General features: G+C 38.3%; 1 protein-coding gene and 1 long non-coding RNA gene across 2 annotated transcripts in view; one reads left to right on the top strand and one right to left on the bottom strand.

Annotated features, from left to right (window-relative positions):
- The window catches only part of QNG1 (Q-nucleotide N-glycosylase 1), a 33,392-nt gene extending 16,361 nt beyond the window's left edge, over positions 1-17,031 (bottom strand). Inside the window, exons 1-2 of the mRNA XM_074196645.1 lie at positions 16,622-17,031; positions 14,606-14,865 (exon numbers count right to left, since the gene is read on the bottom strand). Coding sequence (XP_074052746.1) covers positions 14,606-14,865; positions 16,622-16,958 — 597 coding nt within the window. The 5' untranslated portion in view covers positions 16,959-17,031. The remainder of the gene's footprint in view (positions 1-14,605; positions 14,866-16,621) is intronic.
- On the top strand, positions 10,687-20,419 carry LOC141495394 (uncharacterized). The gene is made up of 3 exons (XR_012470757.1): positions 10,687-10,850; positions 12,256-12,333; positions 17,689-20,419. It is a non-coding gene; the product is annotated as an uncharacterized LOC141495394 (long non-coding RNA).
- The last annotated feature ends 964 nt before the right edge of the window (positions 20,420-21,383 follow it).

Genomic DNA, 21,383 nt, shown 5'->3' with positions numbered 1-21,383 from the left:
AAGATATTTTAACATCTACCTCCAAAGGAAACCACTGAGGTGGAGTCAGACAGAAGATGAGTAACAAAGAAAAAATGAGGGGGGGGGACCTAAAAATAACAAAAATTTCAGGAAGGAAAAAACTCTTTAGACCTGGAACATAACGAGCTTTGATCATCAAGAAAACCAGCAAAACAGAGGGAGAAATGTGGCCTCCAGTATCTCTAAATATTATAATAAAGAAAAATGATCCCACACTTGATTAGAGAGAAGATCCTATGGAATTGTAGGCTATAGAACCACAATACACTGTTCCTGAGTGGTTCAAAAGCAAAATGAGAATTGTGAGAGCAAAATTTATGTTCTAAACAGTAAAAATAACAAGTAGAATACAAAAATCTGGATCTGCAATAACAAAGAAACAAAAAGAACAATGGATTGGAAACACAAATAAACAAAAATGAATGATAACCTGGAAGAAGAGAATTTTAAAAAAAACATGGACACAATGCAAGCAAAACAAAGTGATCTCAGACAGGATGCATAGTGATAACCTTAAGGATCATAGTTCTCCCAGAACAACAAGATAGGACCAAAAAGAACAAAATACCAAACAAAATCCTTAACACATAATGAAGCAAAACATAGAAATGTCTAGAATTTTTAAAGTGAAATTCTAATTGAGAGAATTCATAAATCAAATCCAGAAAAAAAATCCAAGGCTGCAAATTCCAAGACACAAAGTAAATAAATTTAACAATTCAATTTAGAAACAAGTTCTACAAATCACTAGGAGAAAGACCTTCAAATACTAAGGAAAGGATAATCTGAATAACATTAGACTTCTACCCACTGGGGAAAAAGTGGAAGGAATGGAACAATGTATTTTGAATAGCATTAGAGGGGTGGCTAGGTGGTGCAGTAGATAGAGCACCTGAGCTCAAATCCGGCCTCAGACACTTAATAATTGCCTAGCTGTGTGACCTTGGGCAAGTCACTTAACCCCACAGCCTAAAATTAAAAAAAAAGTGAATAGCATTAGAACTCAGGCTATAGACTAGGAAAATCTATCCTGTAAATCTAAGCTTAACCATAATATAGGACAAAAAAAAAATGGTCATTCAATAATAAAGAGTTTGAAATATTTTTAGAAAGAAAATCAGAACTAAAGAGATTATTTGCCCCCTCCAAAGCCCCCAAAACAAAAATGAAAGACAAGTGAATAAATATAGCAGGCAATGACACCCTTTATTTTATCTTTACATGCATCTCTTATGTTTGTTTCCTGAAAGCAATATTGATGAATTAAAATGTTTAATCTGCTATCCACTTCCATTTTAGGATAAATTTGTTCCATGGCTACAATTACAATTGTCTTTATCTCTTTCCTATTTTTCCACACTATCCTTCTCACCCTACGTATCCTATCTCTCCTTATTCCTCTACTTTACTTCTACCCACTACCTTGTCCTCTTATTCTTTTAACCTACCAACCTTTCTAACCTGATCCTCTCTCCTCATCCTATCCCCTTGACCTCTTATTGCTTTATTAGATTTTTATACCTTTCTTAGATATATTGTTCTCTCTTTAATCCAGAGAATAGTATTCTAGCACTATTCATCCTTCCCCCAATGGCTTCTTCTATATCAAGTTTTCCTTTTAAGGCTCATTAGTATGAGATAATAACAATCATAAGAGTACTGTTAATATTTACAGGCATACAAAGTAAACAATTTGACTTTCCAGAGTTCCTTATAATTTGTCTTTAAAGTTTACTTTATATTTTTCCTGGATGTAATACTATTGAATTTAGGTTCTGGGGGGTTTTGCACAAAAACCTGAAAGTTTTTAAATGTTACATGTCCATTTTTTAAATTCAGGATTATATTTAACTTTGCTGGGTAAGTTGTTATTTGTCCCCCAGGACATCAGGGAAGTACTGTCATGATATGCACATGAATTGCATTTGAGGGGGTGCTGTGCTAAGTCACCAGTCTTACTTTCTCCTCCAGAGTCATCTGGATTCAGTGACCAAAAATGAATCAGGACTGGTGACGACCCTTAATGCAGTAAGTTACCCTTGTTGTAACCCCATCTGCTCTACAGAATATAGTATTCTGAGATCTACAGCCCTTCAATGTAGTAGATACTAGATCTTTGTGTTATTCTTATTGTAGCTCCATGATCCTTAAGTTGTTTTCTTGTTGCTTCTGGTATTTTCTCCTTAACTTTAACCTGAGAGCTTTGAAATTTGGCTAGTTTTTCTCCTAGAATAGCTTTCAAGTGGTAATTAGTGGATTCTCTATTTCAAATTGGTTGACTTCCTTGATTTTCTAGCAATGCTGTAGTACTGCCTGATTTACTATTTCACTGTAAATTATTGTTTAATGCTAAATTAGTTTAACTTTCAAGAATGATTTCCTATTTCTTCATTCTTTTTTTTAAGTTTTTGCAAGGCAATGGGGTTAAGTGACTTGCCGAAGTCACACAGCTAGCTAAGTGTGTATTAAGTGCCTGATGCTAAATTTGAACTCGGGTCCTCCTGTCTTCAGGGCCTGTGCTCTATCTACTGTGTCACCTAGCTGCCCTTTTTCTTCATTCCTAATCAAAATAATTAATTTGCAAACCTGTACTGCATTTCCCCCTCCAGTACTCAATTCAATCAAACTGGCCTTCTCTCTGCTCCTCACTATACTCATACTATACACACATACACACACACACACACACACACAAACACTCCTCTCCATAATCTTGCCCTGGCGATCTTACACCTCTGCATATACTCCTCTCTCCTTACCCCTGCCTGAATACCATCTTCAACATGAAGCTTTTCTTCATTTCTCTGGCTGCTAGTGTCTTCTCTTTCAAACTACATTGCATTTAACCACTTTTCATATATTTATTCGCTTATATTAATGTTGCATATGTATTGGTCTCCATTATTAGAATGTAAGCTTACAAGTGGGAATTATTTCGTTTTTTTGTACCCGTATCACCAATAAAAACTTGCTGACTGATTTTGCGGCTCCTCGGATCCCTCACCCAGCTTGAAGTCACCCTAGTTTTGGGCACTCTGAGAAATGTTTCATCCTGAAATGGCAGGGACAGAAATGCTGCAGTTGCTTGTGCCCTGGTTAATTCTCTGGGGCACCTAGGATGTGAAGAGAACAGCAAGTCCAAAAGACACCCCAACTACCTCAGTGCAGCAGCTGGAGAGGCAGATGATGGAGCTGTAGTGGGCCATGGTACTGCCCTCATTTCAGAACTAGCTGACCTGAAGGAGGGCAAGGGAGAAGGGGAGGCACCTGGGAAATTTGATCTAAATTTCTAGCTCACAGATGAAGAAAATAACATCCAGAAAGTTTTTTGCTTCATAATTATATCTGATGCAATTGAAAACACCATTAAGTTCCAAATAACATTTCTTTGTTCTTCCTAAGTATTTTTACATAAAATAGCCATGATTTCATTGGTATGAATATACCCCTCAACATAGAAAGCCATTTATCTAATCCTAAGTAGTGTTCATGACTGTCTCCTAGCACCCCACCCCCACCACACACACACAAAAAACCATGGGCTAACCTTGTGATGAAACCTTCTAAATTTAGTTAAGAAACCAAGGTCACCTCCAGCCCAAGATTAGGTAGCAAATTAAAACTATAGTAGAGGACAGTAAATATAGTACATTCAAAATAGTTCCCCTCTAACATTTCTAAATGTTAACAGAAAAACCTTATGACTGAAAACTAATAATTTCATAAGATGCCAGAGTTCAAGCAATTATGAAATAAGATTCCAAATGAATGATGTTTGTCCTTCACTCTCAAAGAAGACCATGATATCAGGGAGGGGATGCCATGAACTGAATTTGAGTAAAGGAGAACTGTGCTAAGTCACCATCTTCATTTTCTCCTCCACAGCCATCTGGGTACAGTGGACAGGTATGGACCAGGACAACTGGAGATGATCCTGGATATAAGGCAGTCAGGGTTAAGTGATTTGCCCAGGATCACACAGCTTTGTTAAGTGCCAAATTCCATCCTCCTGACTCCAAGACCAGTGCTCTACCTACTTTGCCACTTAGCTGCCCTCCAAATGTTTAAAGGAAAAATTCACTAATAATTCAGCTTACTATGATCCTCTGCAAGGAGACTCATCTACCACTACTAGTGCCTTCCTTCTGAGTCTGCTTCCCATTTACATAATGCATATCTTGCATATATACATGTTGTCTCCTCTATTAGAATGTAAGATCTTTGAGAGTAGGGATCGTATTTCTTAATTTCTTTGGGTCTCCAGCACTGAACACAGAGCCTGGAACATAGTAAACATGTAATAAATGCTGGTTGGTGATGATGATTAAAAATCTAATTACTCAAGCTCAAAGAACTCAATCTTGTCTGTAAATGTTTATTTATATACCTGGCCACAAACTAGGCCACTGTTTAGGAAAGTGCTCACATCTGTCAATCATTTCTTGTTCTGAATTAAATTCTACCTTCATCAGTGCTACTTAGTGAAAAATCTCTCTGAATTTCTCTGAGTATATATTAAGTTTGAACATATTTAGAAATAAGGATCAGAGCTTAATTAATGTTTATATACACTAATACCAGAATTAAGAGTTTTACTTAAGCTAATAAAAAATGATCTTACAAAAGAAATAAGTAGGAATTTAATTTATGAATATAGTTTTTCATTTGAAAAATATTTGGTGCCTACCATGAAAAATTCTGTCTTCTGGGAACAGAAGAATAAAGTATAAAATCATGATCATTGTTCTCAAGTTTTTCATTCTCTTAAGACATGCAGACAGGCATATATGATACAGAGTAGATATGGCAAACACAAAAGGAATATAAAATGCTATCAGATCTGATGATAATAAAATCATCTCTAGTTGAGATGCCATCCAACTAGAAGCCAAATTGTATCAATGCCACCTCCAAAATAAAGCAAATGGGGCTATTTGTCTCCAATTCATAACGCAGCTAACTAGACCATGTTCACCTCTAGCCTAATCTATAATATACTCTAAATTGATCTACCTTCAGCTCTCCCCACCCCAATGACTGTATCAGAACAAACTGATCATCCTAAAGCCAGAATCTCCTACCAGGAAACTCCAGTTCTTTGTTGCCTTCAGGAAAAAAGGGGGGGATTTTTTAAATCCCTCACAATTTGGCTCTAATCTACATTTTTTATTTTTTGAGGGGGGTAATGGGGTGAAGAAGAGTAATCAGGATTAAGTGACTTGCCCAGGGTAAAAGAAATACAGGTATAGGTCGTATTTGAACTCAGGTCCCTGATTCGAAGGCAGGTGCTCTATCCACTACACCACCTAGATTCTCCTCTAATTTATCTTTGTTAACTGCAGACTAATCTGCTTTACATACTCTACATATCTGCCAAACTGTCCCATTTACTGTTTCCATATGTGAAATCTCATTTTTCACTTCATGACTTTGCAGAGGTTGTACTCTGTGCCTGGTACTTCCAATTACAGGTAATTCTCCTTGATAATTTTCTCCCCCTTGTAAATTATTTTTGCATGTATTTTATACTAATTTTTTATGCATGCTTTCCCCATGGAACACAATCTCCTTGAGGGCAGGGATTTAGGGAAGAGAGTATATATATCCCAAATGTTTTAACAAAAGTATTTAAGAAAATGTGTATAAGTTACAAAAAGTAGGACACAACTGATATGGTTCACCAATAACATAGCCTAAGTAGGGCAATTCAAGTTTCAATTAAGCTTAAACTCCAACAAGATTTTTGGAACTCCCTGTTTAATCCAACCACATCTGACTAAAATTATTTCCACTTAATAGTGTAATGCAAACCATCATCAATAGCTTTTTCCTTCTTTCTCAACAGCCAATAAATAGGATTTAAGAGGAAATGTGGGTATTAGAGATGGTCATAGCTTAGGAAGCCTATGGCCCTACTACCCACCAGTAGATACTATAACAATGGGGTTTACCAGATCAAGTGAGGGCAAATTCAGCCATACAGATAGAGTTTTAAGACCAAAGGGGGAAAAAAGTCAAGTCAACTTATGGCCATAAGATCACAGATTCGACAGTGGAAGGGACTGTGTGGCTCTGGGCAATTCACTTAACCTGTTTGCCTCCCTTTCATCAATGGTAGAAAGTTTTAGAGAAAAGACAAAAGGTAATAATAGCACCCTGCCAAGAAGGGCTCTAGTGAGGATCAAATGAGATGGTAAATGCACACAGCAGGGGCTTGGCTAGGGAAATGCTTTCTTTCCTTTTCTTTTGCTTTTAATTCACAATGACCACCACAGGCCCTTGTGACTAAAAACTAAGGCATTTCTGCTTATTTTTGAACGACTGATCCAATGCACATACCTCTAGGATTTAAATTCTGGACATTTCTACCATATAACCAAAAAAAGCTTAGAGAAGCTGAAGGGTAGATTTTTTTAAAAAGCTGATTAGAAGGGTCAATTACTGTTTATCTTATCTGATGACTAGCTCTCCCTGACTTCTTTCTACCCTCCTCTTTACCTTATATTCTTCCTGCCTGCCACCTTCCATCACCTCCAGGAGAGCAGATTCAAGTCTTGCCCTCCCAGTAACTGGGGTGCTCTCCCTTCTCCCTTTCCCTCCTAGGCTCTCTCACTCCAGTTCTACTTTCTCTCCAGAGCTCCAGTACCATCTCATCAACTGCCTAGTAAATATTTTGACCAAAATGGTCTTTAACCACCACAAACCATGACAAAAATGGAACTCATTATCTTTTCCCTAAAATCTTCTCCTCTCTGGAAATTTTCAGTGACTGTCAAGGATAATATCATTTATTCTTCCAGTTATCCAGATTGAAAACCCACTCATCATTCTAATTTACTCTACATATTTAATCATTTCCCAACTCTTGTCAATTCTCTATCCACAGTATCTCTGGACTAAGTTCCTTCTCTCAACTCTCAGTGGCACCACCCAAGTCTCCTCTTCCCCTCCCCATCTCCAATCCATTCTTCAAAAAACTAACAAAGTGATTTTCCTAAAGAACTATTCTGATCCTGTCACCCAAATCCCCAACTCCAGGTCCTGCCACCTAATATTCATGCCTCTAAAAGTTTCTTCTACTTTTAAATCCTAATCCCCAATACTGTTCAGTACCACTGCAACTCCCAAAATCATTTCTTCCCAGGTCTAATGTTCTGTGGTTTCTCTTATTTAGAGGTGTAATAAGAAACAGGAGCAGAAAAATTATATGAATAAGTAGTTGTAAAGAGTGATGGATTCAAAGACTAGAGATGTAAATTTGTACTGTGATTTGATGTAAGGATGTCATTTAGCCGCACCTCTATTTCTAGTTTATAAAGTAGAAACATTATTTGCTCTGTTCACCTCCCATAAAATTTAAAAATATTAAAGGGGCTGAAGTTATACAAGTACTAAATAAAGATTTAGGTGCTATTATTATCAGTTAATTACAAAAGGCAACCATTATAATCAGAAACTCATAGTTCAAGGGGAAAAAAGGATATGACAAAATTAATTTACTTGCTAACAGGTAGATGAAAATGTATTTACATGGTTCTCTTTCTGGTTTTGATCTTTATTTACCTAACATAATTTCTGGACTTGGTAGACAATAAGTGCATACTAATTTCTTTTAATTATATATGTAGACTAAGAATTTGTCCTCTATATAGTAATACATCTCAAATTATCAAAATATCAAAAGAGGAAAGTTGATTAATCAATAAGCATTTTTACACTCCTCCACATCAGGTGCTAATTACATAAAATTATATAAAATAGAAGTTTGCATACACACACACACACACACACACACACACACACTATATATAAATCCATATATTTAACAATCTGTCCTCAAAAATCTTACATTCTTTACATTCTACTATGAGGAAACAATATGTTCTCATATATATGTAATAAAGTATATATTTTTACAAAGACAAAATTGATTAGGGAAAGATTAATCAGGAAAGATCTCTTGAAAAAGATAGTATTTAAGGTGGAACACCTGTGTAGGATGAGGCAGCTAAGTGGTATAGCAGAATGCTAGGGCCTGATCTCAGGAAGAATCATTTCCCCAAGTTCAAATCTGACCTCAGAGACCTACTAGTTGTGAGACCTTAGAAGTCATTCTACCCTGTTTGCCTCAGTTTCCTCATCTGTAAAAGAAGCTGGAGAAGGAAATGGCAAATCATTCTAGTATATTTACCAAGAAAATTCCAAATGGGGTCAACAAAATGTCAGATATGACAGAAAAAATGATTGAACCACAACAATAACCTGGATGGGAGGAATCCTAGATCCATATCCAAGGTAAGCAGTTCATCAGTCAGGGTTTAGCAATAAACCACTCTACTAGGAGAAAAAAAATCTTTATTAGACTTCCCTAGAACTGTCCAGAAACCCTGATAAAGTCAAGATCATAGCCAAAATCCAGTACTTTCAGGTCACAGAAAAACTACAAATGAACAAAAAGTTCTATCAGTGGCACCAAAAAATATGAATAGTAAATTTATTACAAGAAAAAGTTAAAGCATATGCATGTCAGAACTCCTTATACAAAGGAGTCTGCAATGCAGGCAGAGCCTTGGGTATTTAAGGGTTACAGAGAAAAGGTCAGAGGAAAAGATCTTCCCCAAGAGGAGGGACAAGCTACATAAAGGGAATGGGATCAAGAGTAGCATGGCCCTGAGCAGAACCAGCAAAACATTGTACACCCTAACAGCAACATGGGAACAATGACCAACCTTGAAGGACTCACTCATTCCATCAGTGCAACAATCAGGGACAATTTTGGGATATCTGCATTGGAGAATACCATCTGTATCCAGAGAAAGAACTGTGGAGTTTAACAAAGACCAAGGATTATTACCTTTAATTTAGGGAAAAAAAAAAAAACCTGATACCTTATTGTCTGATCTTGCTATCTCTTATACTTTATGTTTCTTCCTTAAGGATATGATTTCTCACTCATCATACTCAATTTGGATCAATGTATACCACGGAAACAATGTAAAGACTGACAAATTGCCTTCTGTGGGGGAGTGAAGACTAGGGGAAAAAATTGTAAAACTGAAAATAAATAAAATCTTTATAATTTCAAAAAAAAAAAAAAGAGTAGCATGGCATGAGCTGTAGCCCCACTTCTCCCTCCTCCTTGGGAACAATCAGATTTTGGAGGGAGAAGGTTCTGCTTACCTGAAAGGTTCCCTCAATTTATCATTCTGAGCTAGCTAGCCTGTCCACTCAGGTTTGTAGCTGACGCAGTTTCAAGGGCAAAGAGTTCTTTTAGGGTTGAAAGTAGCAAATTATGTCAGTTGGGACATGGGGTGAGAGAGGGGGAAAGGAGGGCATACTTGACTCTTTCTGCATACTCAGGGAGTTCAGCATTTCTAGAAAATATGGCAACTCAAGAAAACAAGTCCAGAGGGTCCCTCCACAGTTCAAATAGCAATGAGTCACAAGAAAATTTACACAAAGCATAGAAGCTATCATATTAAAAAAAAAAAAAGGAAAGGAGAGCTTAGAATATGATATTACAAATACAAGGGCTTTTAAAGAATGATAAGCTACCTGACAAGACTAAATATAATCCTATATGGGGAAAAATTAGCCCTTTAATGAAACAGAGGATTTCTACTCATTGCTGATAAAAAGGTGGTATTTAAACTGATCCTTAAAAAAAAAAAAGAGGGGCAGCTAGGTGGTGCAGTGGATAGAGCACCAGGCCTGAAGTAGTTAAGAGCTGAGTTCAAATCTGGCCTCAGACACATAATTACCTAGCTGTGTGACCTTGTATTGCCTTGGGTGGGGGGACAACAAACCTAACCCCCCCCCCCAAAACCCAGGTTTTCAAGAGATGAGAATGGATTCCAGACATGGATTTACAGCATAAGTAGTGCTGGGATACAGAATGTGATATCTTAGATACAAATATATTAAGTTTGAGCAAATATCTAAGTGCAATGTGGAAGGTGAGGGAACGCTTAGCTAATCAGCCTAGAAACAGAGTTGAGAGCCACACTTCAAAGAACATAAGTGTTACATAAAGGCATTTGTATTGAAGGGTGTAGGGATCCCCTGAAGTTCCCTGAGCAGTGGAAAGACATGTTCAAAATATAATTAAAGAATCTCATTTTAACAACTGTATAGAGCATAGGAAAAAGGAGAAAATGGAAGAAGGGAGAGCAATTACAGGATTATTAGAATAGTACAGATGATAGTTAAGAGGTCCTAAATTGGTGTTTGTAGAAGGAGAGAAAAACAAGGTATGTGAGATGTTGAAGAAAGTTGATGAGCGTGACTTTGAGGTTGCAAATCTTAGAACAGAAAAAAGAATATGTTCCTCAACAGAAACAGGGAAATGAAGAATAGGAGGGGATTTAGGAAGAATAGGAGGGGATTTAGGAAGAATGATTTAATATGCCAATGTTCCCTTTATAGTGTGGATCACCTGAAAGAAATCCAAAATGTATATTTAAAATATTACATAATTTATAAAAATATCATGTATATGCAATTCCTTAGGGACATATCCAAAATATGAAGCATAAAAAAAGTACAATCCTGGGCTCATAGTAGATTTTCATCAATTTCATAGCTTTCATCAAATGTCTGATGAACTGAACTCTAAAACAGAGTGGTTCATCTATACAATTTAACCATTTTCTTCCTTTCTTTCCTCCATGATTCTAGGAATCCATGATTCCAAGAGAACAGAATCTATGACAACTAAAAGCAAACAGAACTTCAATATGTTTTGAATTCACTGCATCCTGAGGTCTCTGAAAATTTAACTCAAGTCATTGCAAGGCCACAAACATTGTGGTCCCAGGATACATGAATGGGTAAGAGGGAAGGTCCTGTATAAAATATTTAATACTTTTTACAAGAGAATATATTTTGGATCAAGGGCTATAATGAATCATTTCAAAGAGCTACAGTGCTTCAAAGGGATAAACAAAACAAAAAACCCACTAAATCCAGAATGACCTTGAAAAAGCAATGAAATGATCAAGTCATAAAGAGGACAACATTCAGTATCAATAAATACAATGGAGAAAAGATATATTTCTCTCAACTTGTAGTTCAATATATTAAACTGAGTTTTAGGTATTTATTATATATTAATTAGATTAACATAAAACATTTTCTCTGAGGTCCTTTCTGGTTCTATGGCCCAGAAATTTTATAAGAGCAGCTTTTTTTGTGATGGCAAAGAATTGGAAATTGAGAGTATGCCATTAACTGAGGCATGTCTAAACAAGTTATGGTATATGATTTTAATGGAATACTATTGTGCGATAAGAAATAATAAGCGAGATGATTTAAAAAAACAAAACAAAACCAAACCTGGACTTACATGAACTGCTGAAAAGTGAAGTGAACAGAATCAGAAAAACATTGTACACAGTAACAGCAAAATTGTATAATTAACTCTGAATGGCTTAACTATTCTCAGCAATAAAATAATTCAAGACAATTCCAAGACTGATGGAAAAATGCCATCTGTCTCCAGAGAATGAAATGATGGGAGTCCAAATGCAAATTTAAGCATACTATTTTTGATTTTATTTTTTTAATAAGTATTTTTTTTTCTTTTTGGTCTGTGTCTTCTTTCACAACATGACTAATATGGAAATATTTTGTATGGTTGCACATGTGTAACCTATTTCATTTATAACCTACATACTGCCTCAGGAAGAGCAGGGAGGGAGACAACTTTGAATTCAAAATGTTAAAAATTATGTTTACATGTATTTGGGAAAATAATAAAAAATTATTCAACCCCCCCCAGCAATTTTATGTGTATCATAACTAGAGTGAACATTTTTCTCTCCTTAAAAATTATTTCTGTTGGAGTCAGGAGTACCTGGGTTCAAATCCAGTCTCAGACACTTAATAATTACCTAGCTGTGTGGTCTTGGGCAAGCCACTTAACCCCATTGCCTTGCAAAAACAAAAAAAATATTGCTGTTAAAGTACTTTTAAGTATGAAACAAAATGCACCAACACTTGAACTTTACAATAACACTACATATGTCATAGAGTAGAATTTGGTATTAGGTTTATCTTTGATTTCATCCACCAACTATGTTTCTTAAAAAAATAAGCAGGGATAAACAAAAAAGAACCAAGACAAATTAAAGCAAGGATGAGAAAATCAGTCAATACTGATAAGACTATCAACACTGATTGAATAGAATTTTTAATTATTTTAGACTAAAATTGTTAACTGCTTTTTGTTTACAGAGAATTATTCATGAATAGAAATTGGATTATTATTTCAAGATTAAGAAAATGCTGACAAAGCTTCAGACATTTATAGAGGTAAATTTTTAAATTTAGATTCTAATTTCATTTAGATGTAAATGTAATAATATTAACTTAAAAATATTATTCAACAAATAATCGATTATTGGACACCTATCCAGCAAGGTATTTTGGAGGATAAAGATTAAGTTCACATAGTTCCTGCTCTTCTCTAGGAGAGAATAAATATAACAAGGTAGAATTAGTTAACTGTCATAAAAGAACTACAAAGTAATTTGGACAGACAGAAAAAGAAGAGTTTACTTTCAGTTGATGGCAAGAATGACTTTCAGGTTTTGTAGAATCTAAGGGGCAGCTAGGTTGCTCAGTGGATAGAGCACCAGCCCTGGAGTCAATCAAGAGTACCTGGGTTGAAATCTGACCTCAGACACTTAATAATTACCTTAGCTGTGTGGCCTTGGGCAAGCCACTTAACCCCATTGCCTTGCAAAAAAAAAAAAAAGAAAGAAAAAAAAGAAGCAGAATCTAAATCTTAAACCTTGAAGGATGGAGTTTGACAGACTTAAAAGAGGGATCCCAGATAAAAGGAGCAGAATTAACCAAGGCAGGGCAGTTTACCACCATTGCAGGGCCTAGCGAATTGCTTGACTTGTCAAAAAGCAAATGGTAAATCTAGATGTGTAAAGGTTTGAAAGATAAAGCCAGGATCTGTGGAATTCAAGATGGTAATATAGAAGAGGAAGTCATCACAGAATGAATGGAGTATGTTACTTCACTGGTGGAAAAAGAAGGGATCAATGCAACAGACACATTGTTGAGACAAATGTCAAATGGTTACTGATTAGATTGGAAAGGGATTTTGAGAGGGCAAAGGAATTATTAGATATGACTGACATGACAGTTTTTATGCCCTGAAAGAAAATGACACTATTAACTGAAATGGGGAAATTGCAAGAAAATATTTGAGGGCAGAAGGAAACAATTTATTTCCATTTTAGACAAGTTGAGTTTAACAGTGGAATGATAGCCAAGAGGCATTATCCAGTAGGAAATTGAAAATGCTTAAAGAGTGCTTAATGCTAAAGCTTAAGAATAAAGTCACATATTATCAGTGGAAAGAACACTGGCTTTGGTGTAGGAAAATCAGAGTTCAAAACATGACTCTGTCACTTGCCAGCTGAGAAATCTTGGCTAAGTCACTTAACCTCTTTAGCCTCAGTTCCTCATCTGTAACACAAAAGAGTGACCTCCAGGGCCTCTTCCCAAATCATGTCATACTACTGAGTTACCCATAAAACCACTATTAGTCCATTGAGAAAGAGGCTTGGATGTTCTGGCTTGTTGCTAATTTTATCTCCAGGAAACCATAGGCTCAGCATTTCTGGAGCACTGTGGAGCCTCACTGATATGGCACAGAAACCACATTCACGAGGCCATGACTCCAGCATCATCCAGGCACAACCAAAAAGTCCTATTTCCTACCAATCAGGCTAAGAAGTGAAAGGGTTCTGGAAAAGAAGTGAAAAGGATGCCTTTGAACAACACTCCCCTCACTCTAATAAACATAATGTACAAGTCATGTCATCATGTATGTGACACCATGGGCATCTTCCATTACTAAGGAGGAACATCCATACATACAAGGTCATTCTGGAAACCATGCTAGTGGATGATGAGATTGTCAAGTTAGAGAGAAAGAAAAAGACGGGCTGAGGACAATATTTTGGTAGTTAAGGTATTACATGTATATCATAAAATTAACAATTAACAATGGGGCAGCTAGGTGGCACATTGGATAGAGCACTAGTCCTGGAATCAGGAGGACCTGAGTTGAAATGTGACTTTAGACACTTGATACTTATTGTGTGATCTTGGGCAAATCACTTACTTCCACTGCCCCACGGAAACAAACAAAATTAACTATAAAATCTTTGATTATTATTACAATAATAGCAACCATATAATGCTTTTAAGGTTTTCAAAGTACTTCATCTATATTAATGCATTTTATCACTAACAATTACCATGAGGGATGTGCTATTGTTAATTCCATTTTATAAATGAGAAAACTAAGGGTGAGACAGGTTATATGACCTAATCAGGGTCACAGTTAGTGAATGTACAATGTAGGATCTGAACTTGGGTATCTGACTCAGGACCAGCACTCTATCCATTGCCCTGTTGTAGCAGCTTACAACTACATTTTTGTCCTTTTAAGTTTTCATTGTAAATTTGAGAAAAGACTTATAATAATAACAAAAATAGTAAGGAAAATTATTTAGATGGGTTTTTAATTGCTAAGAAAAAACAAAAACCAAAACCAACTCACCTGATAGACAGCCACATCTCTATAAGAAGGGAAACTTTCAACTACCAGGGACAAGAGTTTTTGTGCACTTCTGTCACTCTTGCGAATACAATTAAGAAAAGACCCTCCAAACTTCTCAAGTAAAATTTTTCCTGTTTCATTGAGAATCTGATGCCTCTCTTCTATCAAAGGCATTGGCACATCTGTGTCAGAGCGAAAAATATGCTGAAGCTGATCAAGAGTAACTGTGGCATAGAATGAAGCCCTAGTGAGGGGTATTCCTGGAGGGGATTAGGGGAGGAGAAGAGAAGCAAAAACAAAAACAGATTATTTCAAAGAACAATTTAAGATTTTTACATAGATATGAAGACAAACTGTTGAATTTCAATTCTTTTTTCACTATTTTGTTAAGATGCTAATCAAACTTATATTCAAATCTTAAACTATAAATGAAATGCAAAAGAAATTCTAGCAAGAAATTATTCATATGCAGAAGGAGCCCAAATTTCTAGAGTACCTACTCCATAAACAGTTTAGGTGACTTTTAGTTTGTGTGCAATCTTGATAAGTCAAGTGATAGGGAGTGGTTAAGAGAAGTTTTTCATTTAACAATGCAAAATAAAGTTATCTATTGAATCAGAGAGTCAGAGATAAAAGCGACTTCAGAAATGACCTAGTATAACTTTGTCATTATTGAGATGAGGAAACTTGGAGCCCAGAGACTCAGTTAAGAGACAGCCAAATTCACATAGGTAGAATGGCAGTGTTAAAGAGGTCTGACCTTCCCTCCAAGTTCACTGCTGTTTCCACAATACTACTAAACCATGTCCCTGGGGAGTTGCATGGGTATTCTGACAAGACTTGTTTTGGTTCAAAGTATCTTCCCTACAGCAAGAAGGTTTGATTTAATCAATTTTAAGAAAAAAGTACATTATTATTGTTCACATCAAATTATAATCAATATTCTTTACAAGGGATATTTATGTTTTCATTTGTGAAAACATTGATTTACTATGTTTTATAAGGTGAAGGCACTAAAAGTGAGGCAAAACTCATTATCTTAAAGCTTTCTAGAGCTTTGCTCTTCCACACTCATCTATAGTTCCAGGGACAAGAAAAGGTATTAATTTGAATCATTATTCTTAGTCATTTAGTTTTTTGACAAGTGGAAGATAAAAATCACAGTCATAGGGGCGGATAGGTGGTGGCCCTGGAGTCAGGAGTACCTGGGTTCAAATCCAGTCTCAGACACTTAATAATTACCTAGCTGTGTGGCCTTAGGCAAGTCACTTAACCCCATTGCTTCGAAAAACTAAAAAAAAAAAAATCATCACGATAATAACTTCAGTGGAAGGCAGCTAGGGGCCTTGAGGTGGATAGAGCACCGACCCTGCAGTCAGGAGGACCTGAGTTCAAATGTGGCCTCAGAAACTTAATTACCCAGCCGTGTGACCTTGGGCAAGTCATTTAACCCCACTGCCTTGCAAAAACCAAAAATAATAATTTCAATATAACTGCTATTAAAAGCAAGAAAAATTGGGGCGGCTAGGTGTCATAGTGGATAATGTACCGGCCTTGGGAGTCAGGAGTACCTGGGTTCAAATCCAGTCTCAGACACTTAATTTACCTAGCTGTGTGGCCTTGGGCAAGCCTTGCCAAAAAAAAACCCCAAAAGCAAGAAAAATTTATTTCAGAGGAAATATAAAATTATGAGCATACATGACTCCAAATCTGCAAAGATTTTTAAAAAACAAAAACTGCTTTAGCGCTTTATTGTTGCATTTTATGTTTCACTCATTCATTCTCTTTATTTCGGGGTTTTTGCAAGGCAATGGGGTCGCGGCCGCCCCCGCCGCCCCTACTTTACGAGCACGTCCTCCTCAGGTCCGGCCCTCTCCTGCACGCGGCCCCTGGGCCAGGCCGGGGCCCCGCCGCGGGGGCCGCTTCCGGGCCGCTTCCGGGCCGTTCCGGGCCGCTCCGCCCCGCTCCGCCCCGCGCGCAGGCGCCCCGCCGGCGGCCCCGGGGCCGCGCGCTCACCTTGGTCCAGGGCCCGGTTGACGGCGGCGCAGAGCGCCCAGTAGCCGCTGTACATCTTGCCCGCGTACTCCACCCAGCACTTGCGGTCCTCCTCGTCGGCCCAGAAGGAGAAGTTGAGCGTGTCCACCACGAACACCCAGTTGACGGCGTCCTCGTCGGACGCCTGGGGGTTCAGCTCGTGCAGGGACTTCCAGCCCTCCAGGCCGAACTCCTGGCCCGGCACCTTCCCCAGCAGCATTTCGGCCACCCGCTCCACTCCGGCCTTTTCCACAAACACGTCTCGGCTGCGCTGGGCCACGAATTCCGCAGATTCCCGGGGCGGCAAGGGGGCCTCCATGGCGCCCGCCGCCGCCGCTCACGTGCCGCCGGCCCCCGGCCCCCGCCCGCTAACGGACCGCGCAGGGCCTCCTCCTCCTCCCGCCCGCCCCCTCGGGGCCGCGCCGGGGCTGAACACGTGCGATGCACGCATTCCGCGGGGGGGGAGGGGACGGCGTGCGCGTGGCCCAGCTTTTGAGGCATTTCCGGCTCGGGCGCGCCCGGGTCCGTTTCCATGGTGACGGGGGGCCGCTGGGATGAGGCCGGAAGCTCGGCCTGGGAGGCCGCCGCCGCGTGCAGGATTCCAGGACCCGTGCGGGCGGGGGGGGGGGGGGGGCCGAGCGGGCCTGTCCGCCATTTTGTCCCCCGCCTGATGCAGAAGTTCCTCAGAGAGAGTCGGGGCCACGGGCGCGGCAGGACTGAGTTCAAGTTCAAATCATGACCTGGCTGTGTGGCCTTGGGCAAGCCACCTAACCCCATTGCCCCGCAAAAACACTTAAAAAAAAGAAATATAACGGTCCTAAGCTTAGACTTGATGGGAAATGAGGCAGAGAAGGGGGAGGAACGTGGCTGCCCGAAGGTCACGGAGTAGAGGTGGAGCTTGCCCCTGGAGGCTCGCCTGCGGCCGGTGCCCCCAGGGCGTGGAGGGGACTGCATCTGGCGGTGCCCACCAGCCCGGAGATGCCCGTCCCCTTGGGGCTCCTTCCCACTAAGTGCTTTTGATTTTTTTTCTCTTGTTCTTTGGTCCCTAGCCAGAGTTCGGCTGCTGGAGACAAATCGTACAATTTGGTTCCGACCTGGGAGATTCATGTGGCGTTTGCTTTGCTGGAGCTTAGGAGCAAACGCTTTCTCTCTCCTGATTTTGCCTAGATACTTGCAGAGAGTGCAGTAGAGAAATAAATGGGAACTTCCTCCCCCCCCGCCCCCACAATTCCTATTTTTTTTTAATAAAGTGGAAATGGAGTAGGAAGGATGTGATATTGGTGACCCAGCTAAATAATCCAAATTTGGGATCTAAAGACCCCAGTTCTAATTCTACTTGGATCCTCCCCACTCCCTCTCCCCCACCCCCACCCCAGTAATAGCTTTTGAACCTGAGTCTTAAGTTTCCTTAACTGTAATGAGAGTATTTACGAGAGAGTCAGAAAGTTTATAAGAGAACTACACAGCAAGGGGCAGCTGATTGCATAGAGCACCAGCCCTGGAGTGAGTGAGGAGGACCAAGTTCAAAGGCAGCATCAGACACTTAATAATTACCAAGCTGTGTGAACCTGGGCAAGTCACTTGACCCCATTGCCTTGGGGGAAAAAAAAGAAGGAAACTACACAAATAGGTTCATTCAACAAGAATATATTAATTAAGCTCTAGTTTGAGGCCAGGCATTAGGCCCAAGAAAGGTGGCACTCAATAGTCTGAATTCTAATGAGGGAATTACGTAAATAAATATATACAAAGTACAAGCAGATAATAATGCAGCTACTATTGTTGTGCCTAGACTATACAGTAGCTCCTTTCCCTAAAAGAGGGAATAATAGGACTCTGGATGATTTGATAAGTGGGCACCTAAAAATTCCATGTAATATCAAAACATGCCCCAAGACTAGAGAATAGAATAATCATCTGTTTGTAAAAAAAAAAAAAATCCCTGAAGTCATTACATAACTAACCATTAGTGTAATTTAACCCTAATTCACCTTGGAGCAACCATCTGAAACCAGGAAGACTGACAGCATTTGGCAGGATGATTTCCATTTTCTAAGTGTCCTTTTAAGAAAAAAGTTGTAGAAATTCTCCAATTTAATTTGACAAAATAAAAAAAGTTAGCGCTGGAATAGCCACTGAAATGAAACATTAGTAAAGATATATAAGAAAGTTGATGATTTACGGTTTGGTATTCCCAGCAGGTAAAACAACAAAGAATCAACTAGGAAAAAAAAAACCAAGTAGACTGCCAAAGAGTTCAGGATAAAGGTCATAAATGCCCCTGTTAATGACTTGTCTGCTACCTAAGTCAATAAATGTTTCTAATTGTACTGTTGGCACCCTGACAATACAAAGAAGTGTAAGATTTGGTTCCTGCTCCTAAGGAGCTTACTGTATAGTTGAGCAGATAGGAATATATATGCACCTGTAAGAAAAACCATTTAATTTAGTAAGAGATCACTCTGCAGGGAACATTATGCTGACAATCCAGCCCCTTGCTTACTGCTCTCCTTTGTACACTCTCCCTAATGTGTGGCATCCCATACCAAATTCATTATTTTAAATGCACTTGACCAAAAGTAGAGTATCACCCCTCTGTTTCTGGATACTATCTCTCCCTTATTTGTAGCCTAAGATTACAAGAGCTTTTAGGTGGTATTTCATACTTTTGATTCACATAAAATTCCTGACTTAACCTCATCCTATGGTTATGAAATTGATATTTTTTGGAACCCAAATGTAAGACTTCATTCCTCCCCATTACTTTTCATCTTATTAGATCCTAGCTTGTCAAGGTCTTTTTGGAACCCTTTCATCTGAGACATTAGCTATCCTTCCCAGCTTTGTGACTGTCATCTTCAAGGTTAAAATGAGATATTTCATTGAAAAATTCCTAGTAGATACCAAAGAGCTAATGACTACTTTAGTTGTTTATTGCTGATGAGTTATTTCAGTTCTGAGGCCCCTTAGCAAAGATCCCAGAGTAGTTTGCCATTTCCTTCTCCATCTCATTTTACAGATAAGGAAACTGAGGCAAACAGGGTTAAATGACTTACCCAGGGTCTCATAGCTAATAAACATCTGAAGCCAAATTTGAACTCAGTATAGATGAGTCTTCCTGACACTGGGCCCTGGAACTCTGATCACTTCACCACTTAGCTGCCCAATGACTACTCTTGGGGTCCAGGATTCAGCAAATTTAAATCTTATTAACTATCATCTAGCCTATGTTTTTCCATGTCCATGTATATCGACAAAAGATGTAGAACTGAAAGGAAGCTGATTAAAGTTGGATATGAGATCTGGTAGTCAATTTAATAAGATAAACCTATAGAAGCTGATGCGTGAGTATTGAGTATAAAGTATATATAGAGAAAAGTATAAAGTATAGAGAGAAAAAGTTCCAGGACAGAGCCTTTAGATATATTTATAGCTAGTAAGCAGGACTTGAAAGAAGTCTCAGCAAAAGAACATGAGGACTGGTCAGGTACAAAGGAGGAAAGCCTAATAAAGGGGTGTCATAAAATGCTTGAGAAAAATAGGGTATCCAAGTAGACACCAGTTCAGCAAAGGACTAGACCCTTTTGATTTCTTCAGTTAATGGAAATATCTCTTGAATATATCTTTGATCAGCTGGATAGGAGAATTCTTGAAGGGAGCAGTCAAAAAAAGGATTAAATGGTTTTGGAAAATATTTTCCAAGGATGTTCTGAAAGTTGTGACTTGCTCTATTTGATAAAGCAAAATGTTAATAAAAATTTAACTTGACCTATGTAACTATTTTTAATCTCATTGTGAAATTTTTTTCTATTGTCCAGAAATGCTATAGTAAAACATCAAAATTGGTTTAGAGAGATTTTTAGTCATGGGGTGGCTGTGTGTTTTTGATCTTCTCTAAGTAGAAGTACTTAAATAGAAATAAAAATTAGTTCCAATAGGATTGTGCCTATAATGTAGAATTTGGAGTGGTTTTCCATAGCATCATTGTTGCCCCAGCAACTACTTCTTCCTTTTTGGCGAGGATCATAAAATAGAATTACCCCTTCCTTGTTCCTCCAATTTTTAAAGGATAAATAATGATAATAAGCTAACATTTATACAGTACTTTAAAGTTCATAAAGTATTTTACATCTTCTTTTCCTTAGTTTCACTTATCCTGATTGCTTTACATCCAATCCTGATTCATATCTGGTTCAGGAAGAAAAAGTGAGATTGGTGACTTAGCACAGCAACCCCCACTCAAGTCTAATTCACTTGTTTGTCATGGCATCACCTCCCTGATGTCATGATCTTTGAGAGTGAAGGACAAATGACATCTGCACATGTTCTCTCTATTCAATAATAATGGGTTTTTTAATTATTTTTTGTATTTTTAAATAATAATGGTTCTTAGAGGCCACTTTAAGATTTGCAAAGTACTTTATAAATATTATGTCATTTTATTCCCACAATAATTTTAGGAGGCAGGTCTATTATTATCCTCATTTTATACATGAGTAAAATGAGGATAAGTTCACAGCTTGTGAATCTTTGAGGCAGAGAGAACTCTTCCCCCTCCCTCTGCAAGTGGCTAGACAGAATTGAATTCTGGTGAGGGCAGAGGCTAGTGTATTGAAAGAGCAGAATCAGGAAATTTGCCAAGTCCCACGCTGATAAGCATGACCTACTGAGATCTAGAGGTTGGTAGGGAAAGGGGATGCAGAGTAAGCTTGTTATATATTAGCATTCTCCACCATTAATTAAT

The sequence above is a fragment of the Macrotis lagotis genome, chromosome 8, assembly GCF_037893015.1.
Source record: "Macrotis lagotis isolate mMagLag1 chromosome 8, bilby.v1.9.chrom.fasta, whole genome shotgun sequence".
NCBI classification, from domain to species: domain Eukaryota; kingdom Metazoa; phylum Chordata; class Mammalia; order Peramelemorphia; family Peramelidae; genus Macrotis; species Macrotis lagotis.
The sequence above is the reverse complement of the archived record's forward strand: the minus strand, read 5'-3'. Positions and strand labels throughout refer to the sequence as shown.